The sequence below is a fragment of the Malus domestica genome, chromosome 07, assembly GCF_042453785.1.
Source record: "Malus domestica chromosome 07, GDT2T_hap1".
NCBI classification, from domain to species: Eukaryota; Viridiplantae; Streptophyta; class Magnoliopsida; order Rosales; family Rosaceae; genus Malus; species Malus domestica.
This window is the reverse complement of record NC_091667.1, coordinates 28,483,208-28,499,143: the sequence shown is the minus strand read 5'-3', so window position 1 is coordinate 28,499,143 and position 15,936 is coordinate 28,483,208. Positions and strand designations below refer to the sequence as shown.

The 15,936-nt window shown below is 37.8% G+C and overlaps 1 protein-coding gene across 2 annotated transcripts; it reads right to left on the bottom strand.

Moving 5' to 3' along the window:
* Window positions 1-7,270: 7,270 nt before the first annotated feature.
* On the bottom strand, window positions 7,271-14,968 carry LOC114825887 (cucumisin-like). Of its 2 annotated transcripts, XM_070825282.1 has the most exons (11): window positions 14,903-14,968; window positions 12,480-12,668; window positions 12,281-12,381; window positions 10,781-10,878; window positions 10,450-10,693; window positions 9,747-10,263; window positions 9,455-9,558; window positions 9,131-9,346; window positions 8,480-8,591; window positions 8,153-8,366; window positions 7,271-7,951 (listed from the first exon to the last, which is right to left on the bottom strand). In XM_070825282.1, the coding sequence occupies exons 2-11, from the start codon at window positions 12,573-12,575 to the stop codon at window positions 7,419-7,421; spliced, it is 2,235 nt and encodes a 744-aa protein (XP_070681383.1). In that variant the 5' UTR covers window positions 12,576-12,668; window positions 14,903-14,968; the 3' UTR covers window positions 7,271-7,418. The 2 variants fall into 2 exon arrangements, with proteins under 2 accessions (XP_070681383.1, XP_070681382.1); XM_070825281.1 differs by lacking the exon at window positions 14,903-14,968 and having other exon boundaries at window positions 12,480-12,725.
* Between the last annotated feature and the right edge of the window lie 968 nt (window positions 14,969-15,936).

Genomic DNA, 15,936 nt, shown 5'->3' with positions numbered 1-15,936 from the left:
GGGTAATAATATGGTAGCTAGACCTTCAAAATTTATGGGTCTAAACTTTGTTAGTGCTGTTTCTTTGCTATTCTTTTACCCTTATTGGTCAGAGCGATGTAGTGGGAGCTGCAAGCTTCACGTGCTCAACTTTGGCAGAGAACTTTGGCAAAGTTATCTGTGGTACCCATGAGCTATTGCTGCGTGTGGGAAGTGGGTGATTGGACAGTAAGATTCATGTGTTTTCTACTTCCCCAGAAGTCTTCAACAGAATACCCATAATTTCCGCAAAGTTGAGTGTGCGTGTGACAGGTGCTGACAAGGCTGGAAAAGTAGGTGCCTCTTCGATTTCTGAGATCGGCCCTCGTGGTCTCTGAGGAGCCCAGCTTTTGAGGAAGCGAGCGCCTCTTCGATTTCTGATATCGGCTTTCGTGGTCTTTGAGCAGCCCAACTTTTGAGAAAGCAGACACCTCTTCGATTTATGAGATCAACCCTCGTGGTCTCTAAGCAGCCCAGCTTTTGAGAAAGCAAACGCCTCTTCGATTTCTGAGCAGGCGCCTCTTCGATGTCTGAAGCTCCGTCGAGTGCAGCTTTTTATAGGGGCTGGCATTAAGTTCCAAAGCACACTTGAATCTCCACCAGTAGAAGCTCCATTCTTGCACTTCTAAGATCTTGATTTGTCCGACCTCTTCTCTCTTCAATACCTTTGAAAATGTCTGGCCCCTCCGACCGTCGTTTTGACTTGAACCTTGTTGAAGAGGCAGCCCCGCCTTCTCCAGACAACATATGGCGCCCATCCTTCGTCTCCCCTACTGGTCCTCTTACCGTTGGGGATTCCGTGATGAAGAATGATATGACCGCTGCGGTGGTGGCCAGGAACCTTCTCACTCCCAAAGATAACAGACTACTTTCCAAACGGTCTGATGAGTTAGCTGTTAAGGATTCACTGGCTCTCAGTGTTCAGTGTGCAGGTTCTGTGTCTAATATGGCCCAACGCCTATTTGCTCGAACCCGCCAAGTTGAATCATTGGCGGCCGAAGTGATGAGTCTCAAACAGGAGATTAGAGGGCTCAAGCATGAGAATAAACAGTTGCACCGGCTCGCACATGACTATGCTACAAACATGAAGAGGAAGCTTGACCAGATGAAGGAAACTGATGGTCAGGTTTTACTTGATCATCAGAGATTTGTGGGTTTGTTCCAAAGGCATTTATTGCCTTCGTCTTCTGGGGCTGTACCGCGTAATGAAGCTCCAAATGATCAACCTCTGATGCCTCCTCCTTCTAGGGTTCTGTCCAGTACTGAGGCTCCGAATGATCCCCCTCCGATGCCTTCTCTTTCTGGGGCTCTACCGACTGCTGAGACTTCTCCTAAGCAACCTTTGTGAAGGCTCCATCTTGTTTGTTTATTTTGACTCATGTATATGTACATATTTGTAGCTTATCGGGGATATCAATAAATAAGTTTTCCTTCATTTCAACGTATTGTGTTAAATACACCAAAGCCTTCTTCACTAAGTTCTTTGAATTTTCTTTTGTTGAAGCTTGTATGTTGAAGCTTTCTGAGTGGAGCATGTAGGTTGGGGTAGTGTTCCCTTAATTTTTCGAGTGAGGAAAACTTCTCGGTTGGAGACTTGGAAAATCCAAGTCACTGAGTGGGATCGGCTATATGAATCTTAGAACGCCATTGTGCTCGGTCCTGTGTCATGTCCTTCGTTAGATCCAAGTACTCTAAGTCTTTTCTTAGAGTCTCTTCCAAAGTTTTCCTAGGTCTTCCTCTACCCCTTCGGCCCTGAACCTCTGTCCCATAGTCGCATCTTCTAATCGGAGCGTCAGTAGGCCTTCTTTGCACATGTCCAAACCACCGTAACCGATTTTCTCTCATCTTTCCTTCAATTTCGGCTACTCCTACTTTACCCCGGATATCCTCATTCCTAATTTTATCCTTTCTCGTGTGCCCACACATCTAACGAAGCATCCTCATCTCCGCTACACCCATTTTGTGTACGTGTTGATGCTTCACCGCCCAACATTCTGTGCCATACAGCATCGCCGGCCTTATTGCCGTCCTATAAAATTTTCCCTTGAGCTTCAATGGCATACGGCGATCACACAACACGCCAGATGCACTCTTCCACTTCATCCATCCAGCTTGTATTCTATGGTTGAGATCTCCATCTAATTCTCCGTTCTTTTGCAAGATAGATCCTAGGTAACGAAAACGGTCGCTCTTTGGTATTTCTTGATCTCCGATCCTCACCCCTAACTCGTTTTGGCCTCCATCTGCACTGAACTTGCACTCCATATATTCTGTCTTTGATCGGCTTAGGCGAAGACCTTTAGATTCCAACACTTCTCTCCAAAGGTTAAGCTTTGCATTTACCCCTTCCTGAGTTTCATCTATCAACACTATATCGTCTGCGAAAAGCATACACCAAGGAATATCATCTTGAATATGTCCTGTTAACTCATCCATTACCAACGCAAAAAGGTAAGGACTTAAGGATGAGCCTTGATGTAATCCTACAGTTATGGGAAAGCTTTCGGTTTGTCCTTCATGAGTTCTTACGGCAGTCTTTGCTCCTTCATACATATCCTTTATAGCTTGGATATATGCTACTCGTACTCCTTTCTTCTCTAAGATCCTCCAAAGAATGTCTCTTGGGACCCTATCATACGCTTTTTCCAAATCTATAAAGACCATGTGTAAATCCTTTTTCCCATCTCTATATCTTTCCATCAATCTTCGTAAGAGATAGATTGCCTCCATGGTTGAGCGCCTTGGCATGAACCCGAATTGGTTGTCCGAAACCCGTGTCTCTTGCCTCAATCTATGCTCAATGACTCTCTCCCAGAGCTTCATTGTATGACTCATTAACTTAATACCCCTATAGTTCATGCAATTTTGTACGTCGCCCTTATTCTTGTAGATAGGCACCAAAGTGCTCGTTCGCCACTCATTTGGCATCTTCTTTGTTTTCAAAATCCTATTGAAAAGGTCAGTGAGCCATGTTATACCTGTCTCTCCCAAAACTTTCCACACTTCAATTGGTATATCGTCTGGGCCTATTGCTTTTCTATGCTTCATCTTCTTCAAAGCTACAACCACTTCTTCCTTCCGGATTCGACGATAAAAAGAGTAGTTTCTACACTCTTCTGAGTTACTCAACTCCCCTAAAGAAGCACTCCTTTCATGTCCTTCATTGAAAATATTATGAAAATAACCTCTCCATCTGTCTTTAACCGCGTTCTCTGTAGCAAGAACCTTTCCATCCTCATCCTTGATGCACCTCACTTGGTTTAGGTCCCTTGTCTTCTTTTCCCTTGCTCTAGCTAGTTTATAGATATCCAACTCTCCTTCTTTGGTATCTAGTCGTTTATACATATCGTCGTAAGCCGCTAACTTAGCTTCTCTGACCGCTTTCTTCGCCTCTTGCTTCGCTTTTCTATACCTTTCACCATTTTCATCGGTCCTCTCCTTGTATAAGGCTTTACAACATTCCTTCTTAGCCTTCACCTTTGTTTGTACCTCCTCATTCCACCACCAAGATTCCTTTTGGTGTGGGGCAAAGCCCTTGGACTCTCCTAATACCTCTTTTGCTACTTTTCGGATACAACTAGCCATGGAATCCCACATTTGGCTAGCTTCCCCCTCTCTATCCCACACACATTGGGTGATTACCTTCTCTTTGAAAATGGCTTGTTTTTCTTCTTTTAGATTCCACCATCTAGTCCTTGGGCACTTCCAAGTCTTGTTCTTTTGTCTCCCTCTTTTGATATGTACATCCATCACCAACAAGCGATGTTGATTAGCCACGCTCTCTCCTGGTATAACTTTGCAATCCTTACAAGTTATACGATCCCCTTTCCTCATTAGAAGAAAATCTATTTGTGTTTTTGACGACCCACTCTTGTAGGTGATCACATGTTCTTCTCTCTTCTTAAAGAAGGTGTTGGCTAAGAAGAGATCATATGCCATTGCAAAATCCAAGATAGCTTCCCCATCCTCGTTTCTCTCTCCAAAACCATGGCCACCATGAAAACCTCCATAGTTGCCTGTCTCCCTGCCCACGTGTCCATTTAGATCTCCTCCTATAAATAACTTCTCCGTCTGAGCAATTCCTTGCACCAAGTCTCCAAGGTCTTCCCAAAATTTCTCCTTCGAACTCGTATCCAACCCTACTTGAGGTGCGTACGCACTAATCACATTGATAAGTTCTTGTCCTATTACAATCTTGATTGCCATGATTCTATCTCCTACCCTCTTGACATCTACAACATCTTGTGTCAAGGTCTTGTCCACGATGATGCCAACACCGTTTCTCGTTCTATTTGTGCCCGAATACCAAAGTTTAAACCCTGAGTTTTCTAGATCATTTGCCTTACTACCAACCCACTTAGTTTCTTGTAGGCACATAATATTTATCCTTCTCCTCACCATAACTTCCACTACTTCCATAGATTTTCCCGTTAAGGTTCCTATATTCCACGTTCCTAAACGCATTTTGCTCTCTTGAACTCTACCCTTCTGTCCTAGCTTCTTCACCCTCCCCCGTCTAATAGGATCAAAGTACTTCTTTTGTGTGTCCCGTGTAAAGTTGATAGGAGCATATGCTCCCAAACAACTTTGAGTGGAGTCGTTCGAAAAGAAGTTTCTACGGCCCCCTTGCTCATTTAACACTGCATCCGGGTGCCGATGGAGATACAGCGACCCTTGCTCACTTATCACTGTGCTCGGGCCACACAGCGCGCCACTTACGGGTGACGCCCTAGCTTTAGCGCGATTTTGTTCTGGATTCATTTTCATAAGGATTCGACGTGATCATGGAGTGCAGGCTGTCGACTACCTGACGCCCTCCCCCTCCTCCTTTATCCGGGCTTGGGACCGGCAATGTAAAATTACATAGGCGGAGTTCCCTCATCAGTCTTCCCTAAATGAAATTTGTTTAAGGATGTTTGATAATCATTTATAATTTATATGTAAAGTGGTTAATATAAAGATGCTGGTATTTTATCAGGACTTTATTTGATGCCTTCATAACATATACAATTACTAAGTAACATTTTTTCCCTCCGATTTCATCAATTTGCTTCTGATTCATGTTTTTACATACATTGGATAACTTCCAAATTAACCACGTGAAGAGAATGACTTTTCAAGCTTCGCAAGTTAATTAAGGGCCTTAATCACCATATAAGGCTTTTCTATTTCTAATGCTTATTATTATGCTCCTAGATTTCATCTTATCAAGAAAATTTTACTAATTGCAATTGTTAAATATTATTTGGGTGAGAAATGGATCATCGATTTGAAATCAGCTCTTCATGTAAGCAATTTATCCACTTATTTATCTCAAATTCTTCTTCTTTGTAGATTGTTCTGATACCCGCTCTCTCATTTTTTTTCATTGACACAACTCTTTCATTTCTTCTTTTTCATCATACTCTGAACTTACATTCCGTTTTCAGCTGCGAATTCTGAGGACAAGCTATACACAAGAAGAGATTATTAATGGGTTTTGGATGTGATATAGGTTGACATGAAATTGAAGTTTTCAGTGATGTGTTTTTATAGAATTACATATTTGAGTAATGAGTTTTTTCAATGGTGTTATTTTTTTTTAACATTTATGATGCTATTTGTAAAATTTAGTTAGAATTTTTTTTAACAACCATATTATCGTTTGATTTCAATTCGTAATTACTGCTTTTGTTAAATTTAAGCTTGATACTGTCAGCAGATCTTTATACTTTATGTCCAAATATATATACAATGATGTATGTGTAGCTTTTATAATATTGCTCAGCAATTTGAGTGTGTTCTTTTTGTGTGTTGAGAGTAGAGTACACTGTTCACAATGGCAAAACAGGGGACATCTTCTACTTCATTTGGGAAGAAGAGGTTAGTTCGATTGTGATTACTTTTTTTATTTGGTTAGATTCAAAGTTGGTTGGCTTGCGTCTAAGTCAGTTGTTTCCTTGCACAGGTTGAAGTCACTTGTTTTATTAATGCTGGTGACTAAAATGAACTCGAGTTCATGTTAAAACGATGTCATAATTTTCATTATGGTGAGAACTGAGCATTTTTTGTGATCATTCACCGAGAATTTGTTAATTGTTTTAATATAATGAGGTAGGATTTTTTACTTTCTAAGCTCCGTTTCTGATTTTCAATAATTGCTTGATTTCATATTGTCAAATAGCTTATGAATTTCATATTAAGTGTTTCAATATGTTGTTGTAGTTCAGTTAGATGTGATACAAGTTGATAGGTTTATACCTTTGAAACATAATTTTTTTTACACAATTTTTAATCCTGCAGCAACGTTCGGGTAGAACTTTCTAGTTTGTACTATAAGGCAGCCGGTAGCTCTACAAGCAAATAACCGCTTGCAACCTTTTCTTAGTGCATAACATGTGCAATCATCGAGGGTAATCCGATGGTTAACGTCCTTCTGCTCAAAGAAGAAAATGATCCGACCCAGCTTAGGTACTTGGACCATGATGACAATTGAAAAACTAGAGAGCCAGTAGCCAGTTGAAGAAATGTTGCGAAATAAGGTAATTTTTACTTGAAGCAATTTTTGGTTATAGGGAATGAGGTACAAAAGCATATTAACTGTGGTATCAATTCCATGTCTAACTTTTCCAACATATACTGCTTTTGAAAAGAAGAAAAACCTCCTGACGTACATCGCATGCCATGCATCCATATTGACCTTGGGATACATCCACAAGTCAAGAAACAAGCATCTTAGTCGGTATGCTCAAACAAGTGAGAGTGGGAATTGAGAAAATGCAGCTTGCTAATATTCCTAGCTCTCCCACCACTGGTCACTCGATTGATTGTTGTTCTTGGCATAATTTGCATGGTAGGGCATGCATTGTGCATACGTATATCTATCGATGCATGATCATGTGCCAACATCTAGAACACGTGGGTGCGTAAAGATTTTTATGCCACCGATACATGATGCTACTCTGATATTTTTCATGTGTATACGTCGTTGTTTGCAAATGTCCCCACCGAAGTTTTTCGGTCTTTTGTTTTTAATCAGGAAGGTTCCGACTAAAGTCTCGTTGATAACTTGATTTAGTGATAGGTACAACCTGTATAAACGGGCAACGAGGGATGGGGCCTTCAATCAAGTAATCAACATAGGAGAAAATCCATATTTCCCATGCAGACCAAAAATGAACTATCAAATATACAATTAGATTGCATAGAGAGCTATAAAATATCCTTAAATGGGTACGTTTCAAATTTCAATGTACTTCGATGTACTACATCATATTAAAGGTTCATAAATATATAATAATTTAGTTTTCATTTAAAATACATCATCGTGATCAATATGTTGCAATTTTGTTTCATTGAAGCCCTATCTAGTTTCATGCAATTGCTTATTCATGCATCATACATTATTACACATATTGTTCTCAAAACACAAAATACACAACAATGGGGCTCCTCACTTGGAATTTACCATCATCCCACACCAGAGAACCAGAGACTATGGTTTTTTCAATCAACCCTTTCACCATGACTTGAAACGATAGCTTCTGCCCGAGAGATGTGAACTTTAGAACGCTTGGATTAACTTTGATTTCAAGTCCTGGTGGTGCACTCACTTTAGCTTTATATGTGGACTTTGGTGATCCAACATTTGTGACGGTCCTATTGAAAATGCCTTTGACGGATTTAGGGTTCGAGGTGGAAAGTGCAACAGAAGGATAGTTTAGATGATCACTGAGTGTTCCATGACTAGATTGTGATGATGAGCAGCTATAGCTATCCCCGGTAAGAGCTTTCAATAATTTGGTACTATAGCCTTGTGCACACAAAAAATTTACGTAATCGATTTCAACAGCGTCGTATACCAAACCAGGATACGGAGACCTACTAGGATTTAGTAGGCCAGCACCGTACGCGAATTCGGCTTCAGGGTTAAGATTTGCACTCATAGGTTTGGCTGCAAAATCGTTACAAATTAATCAAACATATAAATCTTAGGTAATACAATGTACATCATGGTCAAAGTCTAATTATATGTAGTGTCTCTCTCACAAGACTTGGTCACATGATCTCTGATAATAATTGGTCACACAACTCATCAAATATGTGAGAGAACGGTTGTATTGTAATTGGTACATTTATGAAAATGCATCTATACCAGTAGTCGTAAGAGCTGACAGGATAGCAGCAGGTGACCAATTGGGGTGAAATGATTTGACGTATGCAGCCACGCCCGCAGCATGTGGGCATGCCATTGATGTCCCCGAGATAATATTGTATGAAGTTACCCTGTCATCACCTTCAAAACCTGAAACTGGGGCAATTGGAGACCATGCTGCTAGAATGGAAACTCCAGGAGAAGCGATATCTGGCTGCAACATATAGGAGAAAACAAGGAGGAAAATTAAGACCCCTCAATATTCATGATTCGGTTTGTTCATTTTTTTAAGTCAGCATTCACACACCTACGGGGCCTTGAAGTTACCTTGAGAATGTTAGGAGTGTTTGGATTTGGACCCCTTGATGAGAATGAAGGTACGTATGGTGCCAGTGCATCCATACCCTCAGTACTTTTCCAAATTGTTGCGGTTGGGTTCCTGCGAATCATTACAGGGATTCAGGATTTATTAGCAATAACATAAAAGGGGTCTTTTGATTTATGTTAGTTTTGTTGGATTTTTGGATCGGGGGGCCCGTTGGGCTCTACTCTAACAACATTAATAATGTCCTTAACTTTACTACATACCCAATCCGTCAGGTGTGAGATTTTATTACAGAAGGCCTCGATATTAGTTAGAATGGGGCAATCATACTTAAACCCGTTATTTTCTTTTGCACCCATCGATGTAGGATTCCAACACTTCCCCTCACGTGTAACCCCATTTAGTGGTTCATACGTAGAGATCAACACATCGGCAATTGAAACTCGGAGGTCAGCTCTATGTTAAGAGTCTAGACTTGTTTTTAAAGGAACTCAGATGCCGGCTCTTTGTTAAGAGTCCTGGCTTGTTTCCTTCTTGGTGACAAGCTCACTGGAATTTTTGGATCAACAGGCCCGTTGGGCCCTACTCTAACAAACGGGCGCATTAGTAATATTTTAAATCAATCATGCACTGTCATTCTCAAATATTGATACCTGGTTGAGTTTAGGTAATGGGCAATTTCGTTACCAAGGTGGAACCAAATGGAAGCTGCTGGTATTGGAACAGGATCGATTACATCTGCTGCTTTTCGGCTTGTCAAAACATAACCAAATGCGCCTGCATATATAGCCCCATACCCAGTAGGCCCATCACAAAGAACAATTTTACCCTCCACCAATTTTTTGTCTAACGTGCCTATTCGGCATAACCTGCTCCATATATATATCCATGTTATTAGCACCTGGTTAGACTTATGCTAGACTACCGTGGTTCTTCAATATAAATGGTATATATACTCTCAAAATGCGTACACATACCTGGATGTTTCCCCATCGTAACCAGCTGCCGTATCTGGAACGTCTGCAGCATATACTATGGGGTAGAATTTACCCTTGAGTTCAAATGTGTTTGTTACTATTCCCTACCAAGGAAGCAAAAACAAATCATAATCAACTTTCATGTTTTAATCAATTCTCTAGTATTTTGGTGCATCTGCAGCATATATATATATATATAATGTTGATTCTCCAAAAGTGTATATACTGCCCAACCAGAATCACTACCAAACAAAGCCCTAAATGAGCAAAGGTTAGATTCTGTATCAGTTACCTCATAAATTTTGTGGTTTCCCAATTGAACCTTGGTATCAAAGTGGCGATCTATGGTGCTAGCAGCCACAGCAAGATACCATGGTGCAAAGTTTGTAATAGTTTTCAGGTTTGGCCCTTCATTGCCAGCAGACGCGGAAGTGAATATTCCTTTTCTTAAAGCGTGAAAAGCTCCAATGTCAATGGAATTTCTGAAATAATCTAACGGTTTAAACCCCCCAAGGGAGACAGAGAGTATGTCAACACCGTCAGCTATGGCATCATCGAATGCCGCTAGAATATCAGCATCCGGGCACCCATCTGACCAACAAACTTTGTACACCGCAATGCGTGCTGATGGCACCCCTCCTCTTGCTGTCCCCAACCCTAAACCATACAGACTTGCCTTGCTAACTAAGTTCCCTGCTGCTGTTGATGCAGTGTGGGTTCCATGGCCATCCGTGTCCCTCGGAGACAAGATATCACTGCTATTTTGTGGGTAGGGTTGACTGCGGTAATACCGTGCTCCGATAATTTTACTGTCCAAGTGTAACAACAGTATGTCATATTATTTAAGTCAGAGTTACAATTTGACAACATATCATATAAATCAAGTTCGCACTTTTTGTTTCTGTCCAAGTGTAATTAACAACAACACGAGATGTTTTGTTTTTTAGTTTTTTGAAATGTGCAGTGGATGGTTGAAATAAACTGGTTTGCTTTACTTGTTGCAAGTAAAATTGCCTTCGCCCTTGCATGCGCCTTTCCACCTTTTGGGGGGTGGACCAAACCCGGCGTCACTGAAGCTGGCAGATTCAGGCCAAATTCCAGAGTCAATCACCCCGACAATGATATCAGTTTCAATGGCGCTTCTCTTCACTATTTTAGGAAACCCAATGAAGTCCCATGACCTTGTTGTTTGGAGCTTCTTAGTTTCACTAGGGAAAACAGACACCACACCATCCATTCCTGCATATATTTTTCAAGTCATACAACGGTCACTTTTAATGTTTATTCAAGTTGAAAAATAAAATTAAGTTGGGTTCATAAGACAACCAGCCAACTTCTGTGCTTCTTCCTCTGTTAGCTTGGCAGCAAAGCCATTGAAGGTTCTCTTGTAGCTGTGCAGAAGCAGAGATTCGTGCGCAATATTGCTGGATAAATAAACGTCAAAAATCAAAATCTTAAAAAATTTGACACTTTCAAACTCTGCCATAATTAAGCTTGAAAAACAAAGAGAAGATGTGTATGTATGAGAGATGACTAAATTAAATGGTACCCTTGTCACGAATAATGTTAATCAGTATCAATGTTTTAAAAGGCGAAGGCGTAGATGAGGCGTGTTATGGATAGCTCCGTCTAAACGAAAGCCTTGAGGCGTGAGGCGAAACCTTACGGAACTTAAATTTTTTAATATACATACAATACATACATACATACATACATATACATAATATTTTGATGAGATATGTGGATGTGGAGTCTTAAAAAGAAAACTAAAGGGTAATGTATAACGTTAAAAAGTAAAGATATATTTTGAGTTTTTTTAGGGTCTTTTTGTTGAATGGTAATCTTGCTTCTAGAAAAGTGGCCGGTGCATGCATTGAAAATGCTTGACAATTCTAGCATAAGAATGGCATGTGTTCATTGTGTCCATAAGCAAAGTCCATGGTGGTGGGCTACTTTTAGTAGAGTCATGAATAATGGCTAGGATGATTTCACACTTGGTATTCACACTTGGTATGGTTGGTTATACTTGCCTATAAATAGAGTATGTTGTTATGTTTAAGAATGAGAAGTGAAGAAAAGAGAAAGAAGAAGAAGTAAGAGAGACAAGAAGGCTCTCTACCTAAAAGAAAAGAGAATAAGTAGAAGAAGCATCCATAGCTTCTAAGAGTGTTTTGAGTGATTCCTCTTGTATTAGTTTGTGTGAGAATAAAAGGTTTTTGTGTGTTATACCTTGAGTGTTCTTTTTCTCTTGCCTATCAATTTCCGCTGCATTACATTCTTCTTTGGAGATGTTTATCTCCAAAGTAGTGAAGTCTCTTTAAAACCCAACACTTTTGAGGTTTTTTTAGGTCTATATACTTCATAAAAATAAAAATATTTTCTCTGTTTATCTTTTATTTTTTTTAATATCTATTAAATAATATAAAAAACAAAAACTTACAAAATAGAATATGCTAAAAGATATGATTTAACAGCGGTTAATAAAGTGAAAAAAATAATATAAAAAAAAAAAGAAAAATCCAGAATTCAATCCAGATTTCAATCAATTTTTGAGGTCTTCTTCATCTTCTTCAGACTGCTATGCAACTGAAAACAAAACCCAGATTTCAATCAATTTTTTTTTTTCAGATTTCGACAACCTTTAAACAAAACTGACGCCAAATCAAACATCCTGAGGCACGCCCCGACGAAGCTATCCGAGTTTTTCGCCGTCTCCCACAAAATAGAGACGGCAAGCCACCCACTAAGGCCCTCGATGCGAGTATTTTAAAACACTGATCAGTATATATAACTAAGCTCACTATCATATGTGATAATTAATTAAACCTGTCATCGATGACGTTTTGTAGCATGTTTACATGAAAAGCTGATGTGGTAGTGGTGGAAACCTCTGGCTTTGGCTTGTCACCCATATACACAATATAATCCTGCAGTTAATATATCCAAGATCAGAAGATTAAATTAATTAATGAACATATTTAGAGCAGAGAAACGGAATTGTTCAAAATGCATATTTTATGAATGCCTTCCGGGTATCCTGGTGAGCAGCAGATAGAGTGACATCAACTGGCAGAGTAGATATGAGGCTGATGAGAAGGAGAAACCATGGGGTTAAAGCCATTGTAGCGAAGTTCTAGAAAGCATGTAAAAGATGGAGAATCTCATCCAAGAACACCATCATGTATTTATAATCAGAGCTGAGATTGAGGGGGAGCTGCCGGTTCCATGGCACAGTCCCAAAATTTAAGAGTCCCCAAAATAGTTTTCTATCGAGACACTTTGGATGCGGTCCCTAACTATCAATATTCTTTGATTGAAATCTTGTTAGATTTTAGTTTTTTATTGAGGTCCCTGACATTACTATATTTTTTAAATTAAAAATTAAAATTTAAAATTTGTAATTGTTTATATTAAAGAGATTTTAAATAAAACCCATAATTTATGGGATTAAAATAATAAAATATAAATTATACTCTCTATTATATTGTGTGTGTGTGTGTGTGTATATACATATATGTATGGGTACATTAACCAAAATTAACAAAAAAAGTTATTGTACCAAAACATGGATACATTCTCAAATCAACAAAAAAGAATGTACCCATATAAGTTTAAACATGGATTAAAATTTTTGAATGGATTTTATATTAAAAAAAAAGGGTACATTTGACATATAACAAATTGATATATTTGAGAATGGGTACATTTAAGATTAAAAAAATTGAAAAATTATATGAATGGGTACATTTAAGATTAAAAAATTGAGAATCTTTTTATATATAAAAAAAAACTAATAGGTACAAACTTAATTTAATTTAATTTTTTATTATTTTGGAAATGTTTGAATTGAAAATTAATTAGAAGTTTAGTAGAGGTGTGAGTATTAAACCCTAAATTAATTACTAATTTTTATATTAAAAAATTATATAATAAACATGTAAATTCATTATCACATTATTGCTAGGGACTTGAATCAAAATTTAAGAATTAATAAGGTCTTAGTCAATGAACAGTAAGAACTAGGGACCGAATACTAATTTTTCCGTTTTCTATCTAATCGATTATCTTATGAAATAATATTATATTATTTATATAAATAAAAAGGCTAATCAGAACCACATAAAAGATATAAAAATCCTAGTGGGCCCACAAGCCACAAGCTACATGAATGCCTACATAAGTCATCAAATCATAAAAAAATTTATAAAAATTATAAAATAATGATATTATTCATAATGTTTCTCAATTCTCACTCCAAGAGTCATGATCCACTTCTCTCTCTCATCCAGACGCCCCCTCTCCCACTTCCCATGTATCTCCCATCCTCACCACTTTTTTTACACAAACCATTAAACCCTAAATTCAAAATTTCCTAACATTGAAGAAAATTTTCCAAATCACGAAGACAATTGAAGTGGTCAGAGTGGTGTAGACTTCGATTAAAATAAGGTATTACTAGTTCAAGTATATTAAGTTGGAATTAGAAGATTTAGGTATTTTTATTAATAATGATATTTTTTTCCTTTTGTACTTTTTAGGGCAAAACTCATAAAAATTAATCAAGTAATTGTCATAGCAAGAGGGGAGCAGTAAACAAAAACCACTAGACGCACATGCATTGCGAACTATCAGGTTTTATTGTATATGCTTAGTATAATGTAATTATGATATTGTTTGAGATATAAAAGATAACACCTACTAAAAAAATATTTATGTGGCTACTTGAAACGCCAAAGAAAAAAAAGTTGAACAATTGACTCGTCTAAAAAACGAGTTATTGATAGGTTTTTTTGTTAAAGAAAAACAACCACGAAGTTTTTTTAATATTATCTTAAGAAGGGCCCTTTTATAAATTTGCATAGGATCCCCGAAATTTCAGAGACAGCCCTGCTTATACTAAAAATGAAAAGCCATGCATTTCACGTGTTGCAATTTCTCTTTATTCTTAGGGGTATGGTTTGTGCTCCCATGATTATTTTACATAGTTTGGGGGCGTTTTGATATAAACGCGTTGTTTTTTAATTTTGGTGATTAAACATCTATTACTTTTAAGAATAGGAAAACTAATAAAAAGGGTTTGAAAACTTTGAGTTTTAACGATAAGGACAAAATAAAGGGTAAAGTGAAAAGTACCAGGTTTGACTTTTTAGTGTAAAAATGTGGTTTTTCGTTAAAGTAAACAGTACCGCGGACTTTCGTTAAAACTCCCCTTAAGAATTTGGTTAAACAATTTTCGTCCAGTTTTGATTAATTTCATTTTATTAAAAGTTCAATTCTAGACGTTCCTTTTTTTCTTTTTCTTTTTTTACCTTTATTTTCATGAAATTGTTTGCTAGCCACCCTAACAAATTTCACATTACATCTTTACTTTCGTTTTCCTTTTTTCCCTATCATTCCTTACCTATGATTAAACATCCATTCATAATTAGAGCTGATATTGAGGGGGACCTACCGGTTCCATGGCACAGGGTCCCAAAATTTAAGAGTCCCCAAAATAGTTTTCTATCTAATCATTCCAAGGACCAAGACTTTAAATTACTAAGTCATGAAGTCAACACATTCTGTGGAAATTTTAATTCATGTATAATTGAAAATGTGGCTATATTTTGGTCACCTTTTGTACTCCCTTTGATTGTTATTTGTAGACCTACCTTTCTTTGTATTTGAGATGAAATGGTAGATGCATTGGAGAATGAGAACTATTGGATATTCTACTGAATAAAGATTTCCACAAATATTGAATAGTCTATTTTCAAACTTGTCCTTTCATTTCGTATCACTAGCCTTCATGCAAGCGCTTACGCGCGTGCAGAAGGCATATTTGAATCACGGTGTCCTGCGCGCTACTTACACATTTTAAATGCATTTATATACGTGAATTGCTTTAATATTTTTATTTTCATGACAAAAAGAAAGTCAAATATTTGGACTAAATGAATAATATTAGACAACGCTATAAGAAACCCCTCACAAACCAATCAAAGCAGCTAAATCCACATAATAAAATCAGTCTTTCAATTTTCATCTACATTCTATTGAATTTACATAAAAAATAGAGAAAATAATATTTAATAAACAACTGATTGAATCACATTAACCTATTGTGAGGCTAAGCTCACCTTCTCCACCTTAGTGTAGATAATATCGTTTGTTAAAAAAAACGATCATTTGATAACTAATTGAATGTAACGACCCATTTCCAATTTTACAGTTTTTTTTTGTAATTTTAATGAGTGAATGTACGGAAATGCCCTTCGAGGAAAATACGTTGATTTTTTTTTACTACCTTGTCATGTCATGTAAGATCTATTTTCTTAACATATCCTCGTAGTATTTGTCGTTACGAACGTGTGGGCGCAATCGGAACGTAATTTGGAGTTACAACAAAGGAGATATTAACGTTTAAAGTTAGGGATATTTTGGTAATTTTAATCTTCTTTAGAAAGCTCCAGAAAATCTGAAGCCATGTGAAATGCCATGTG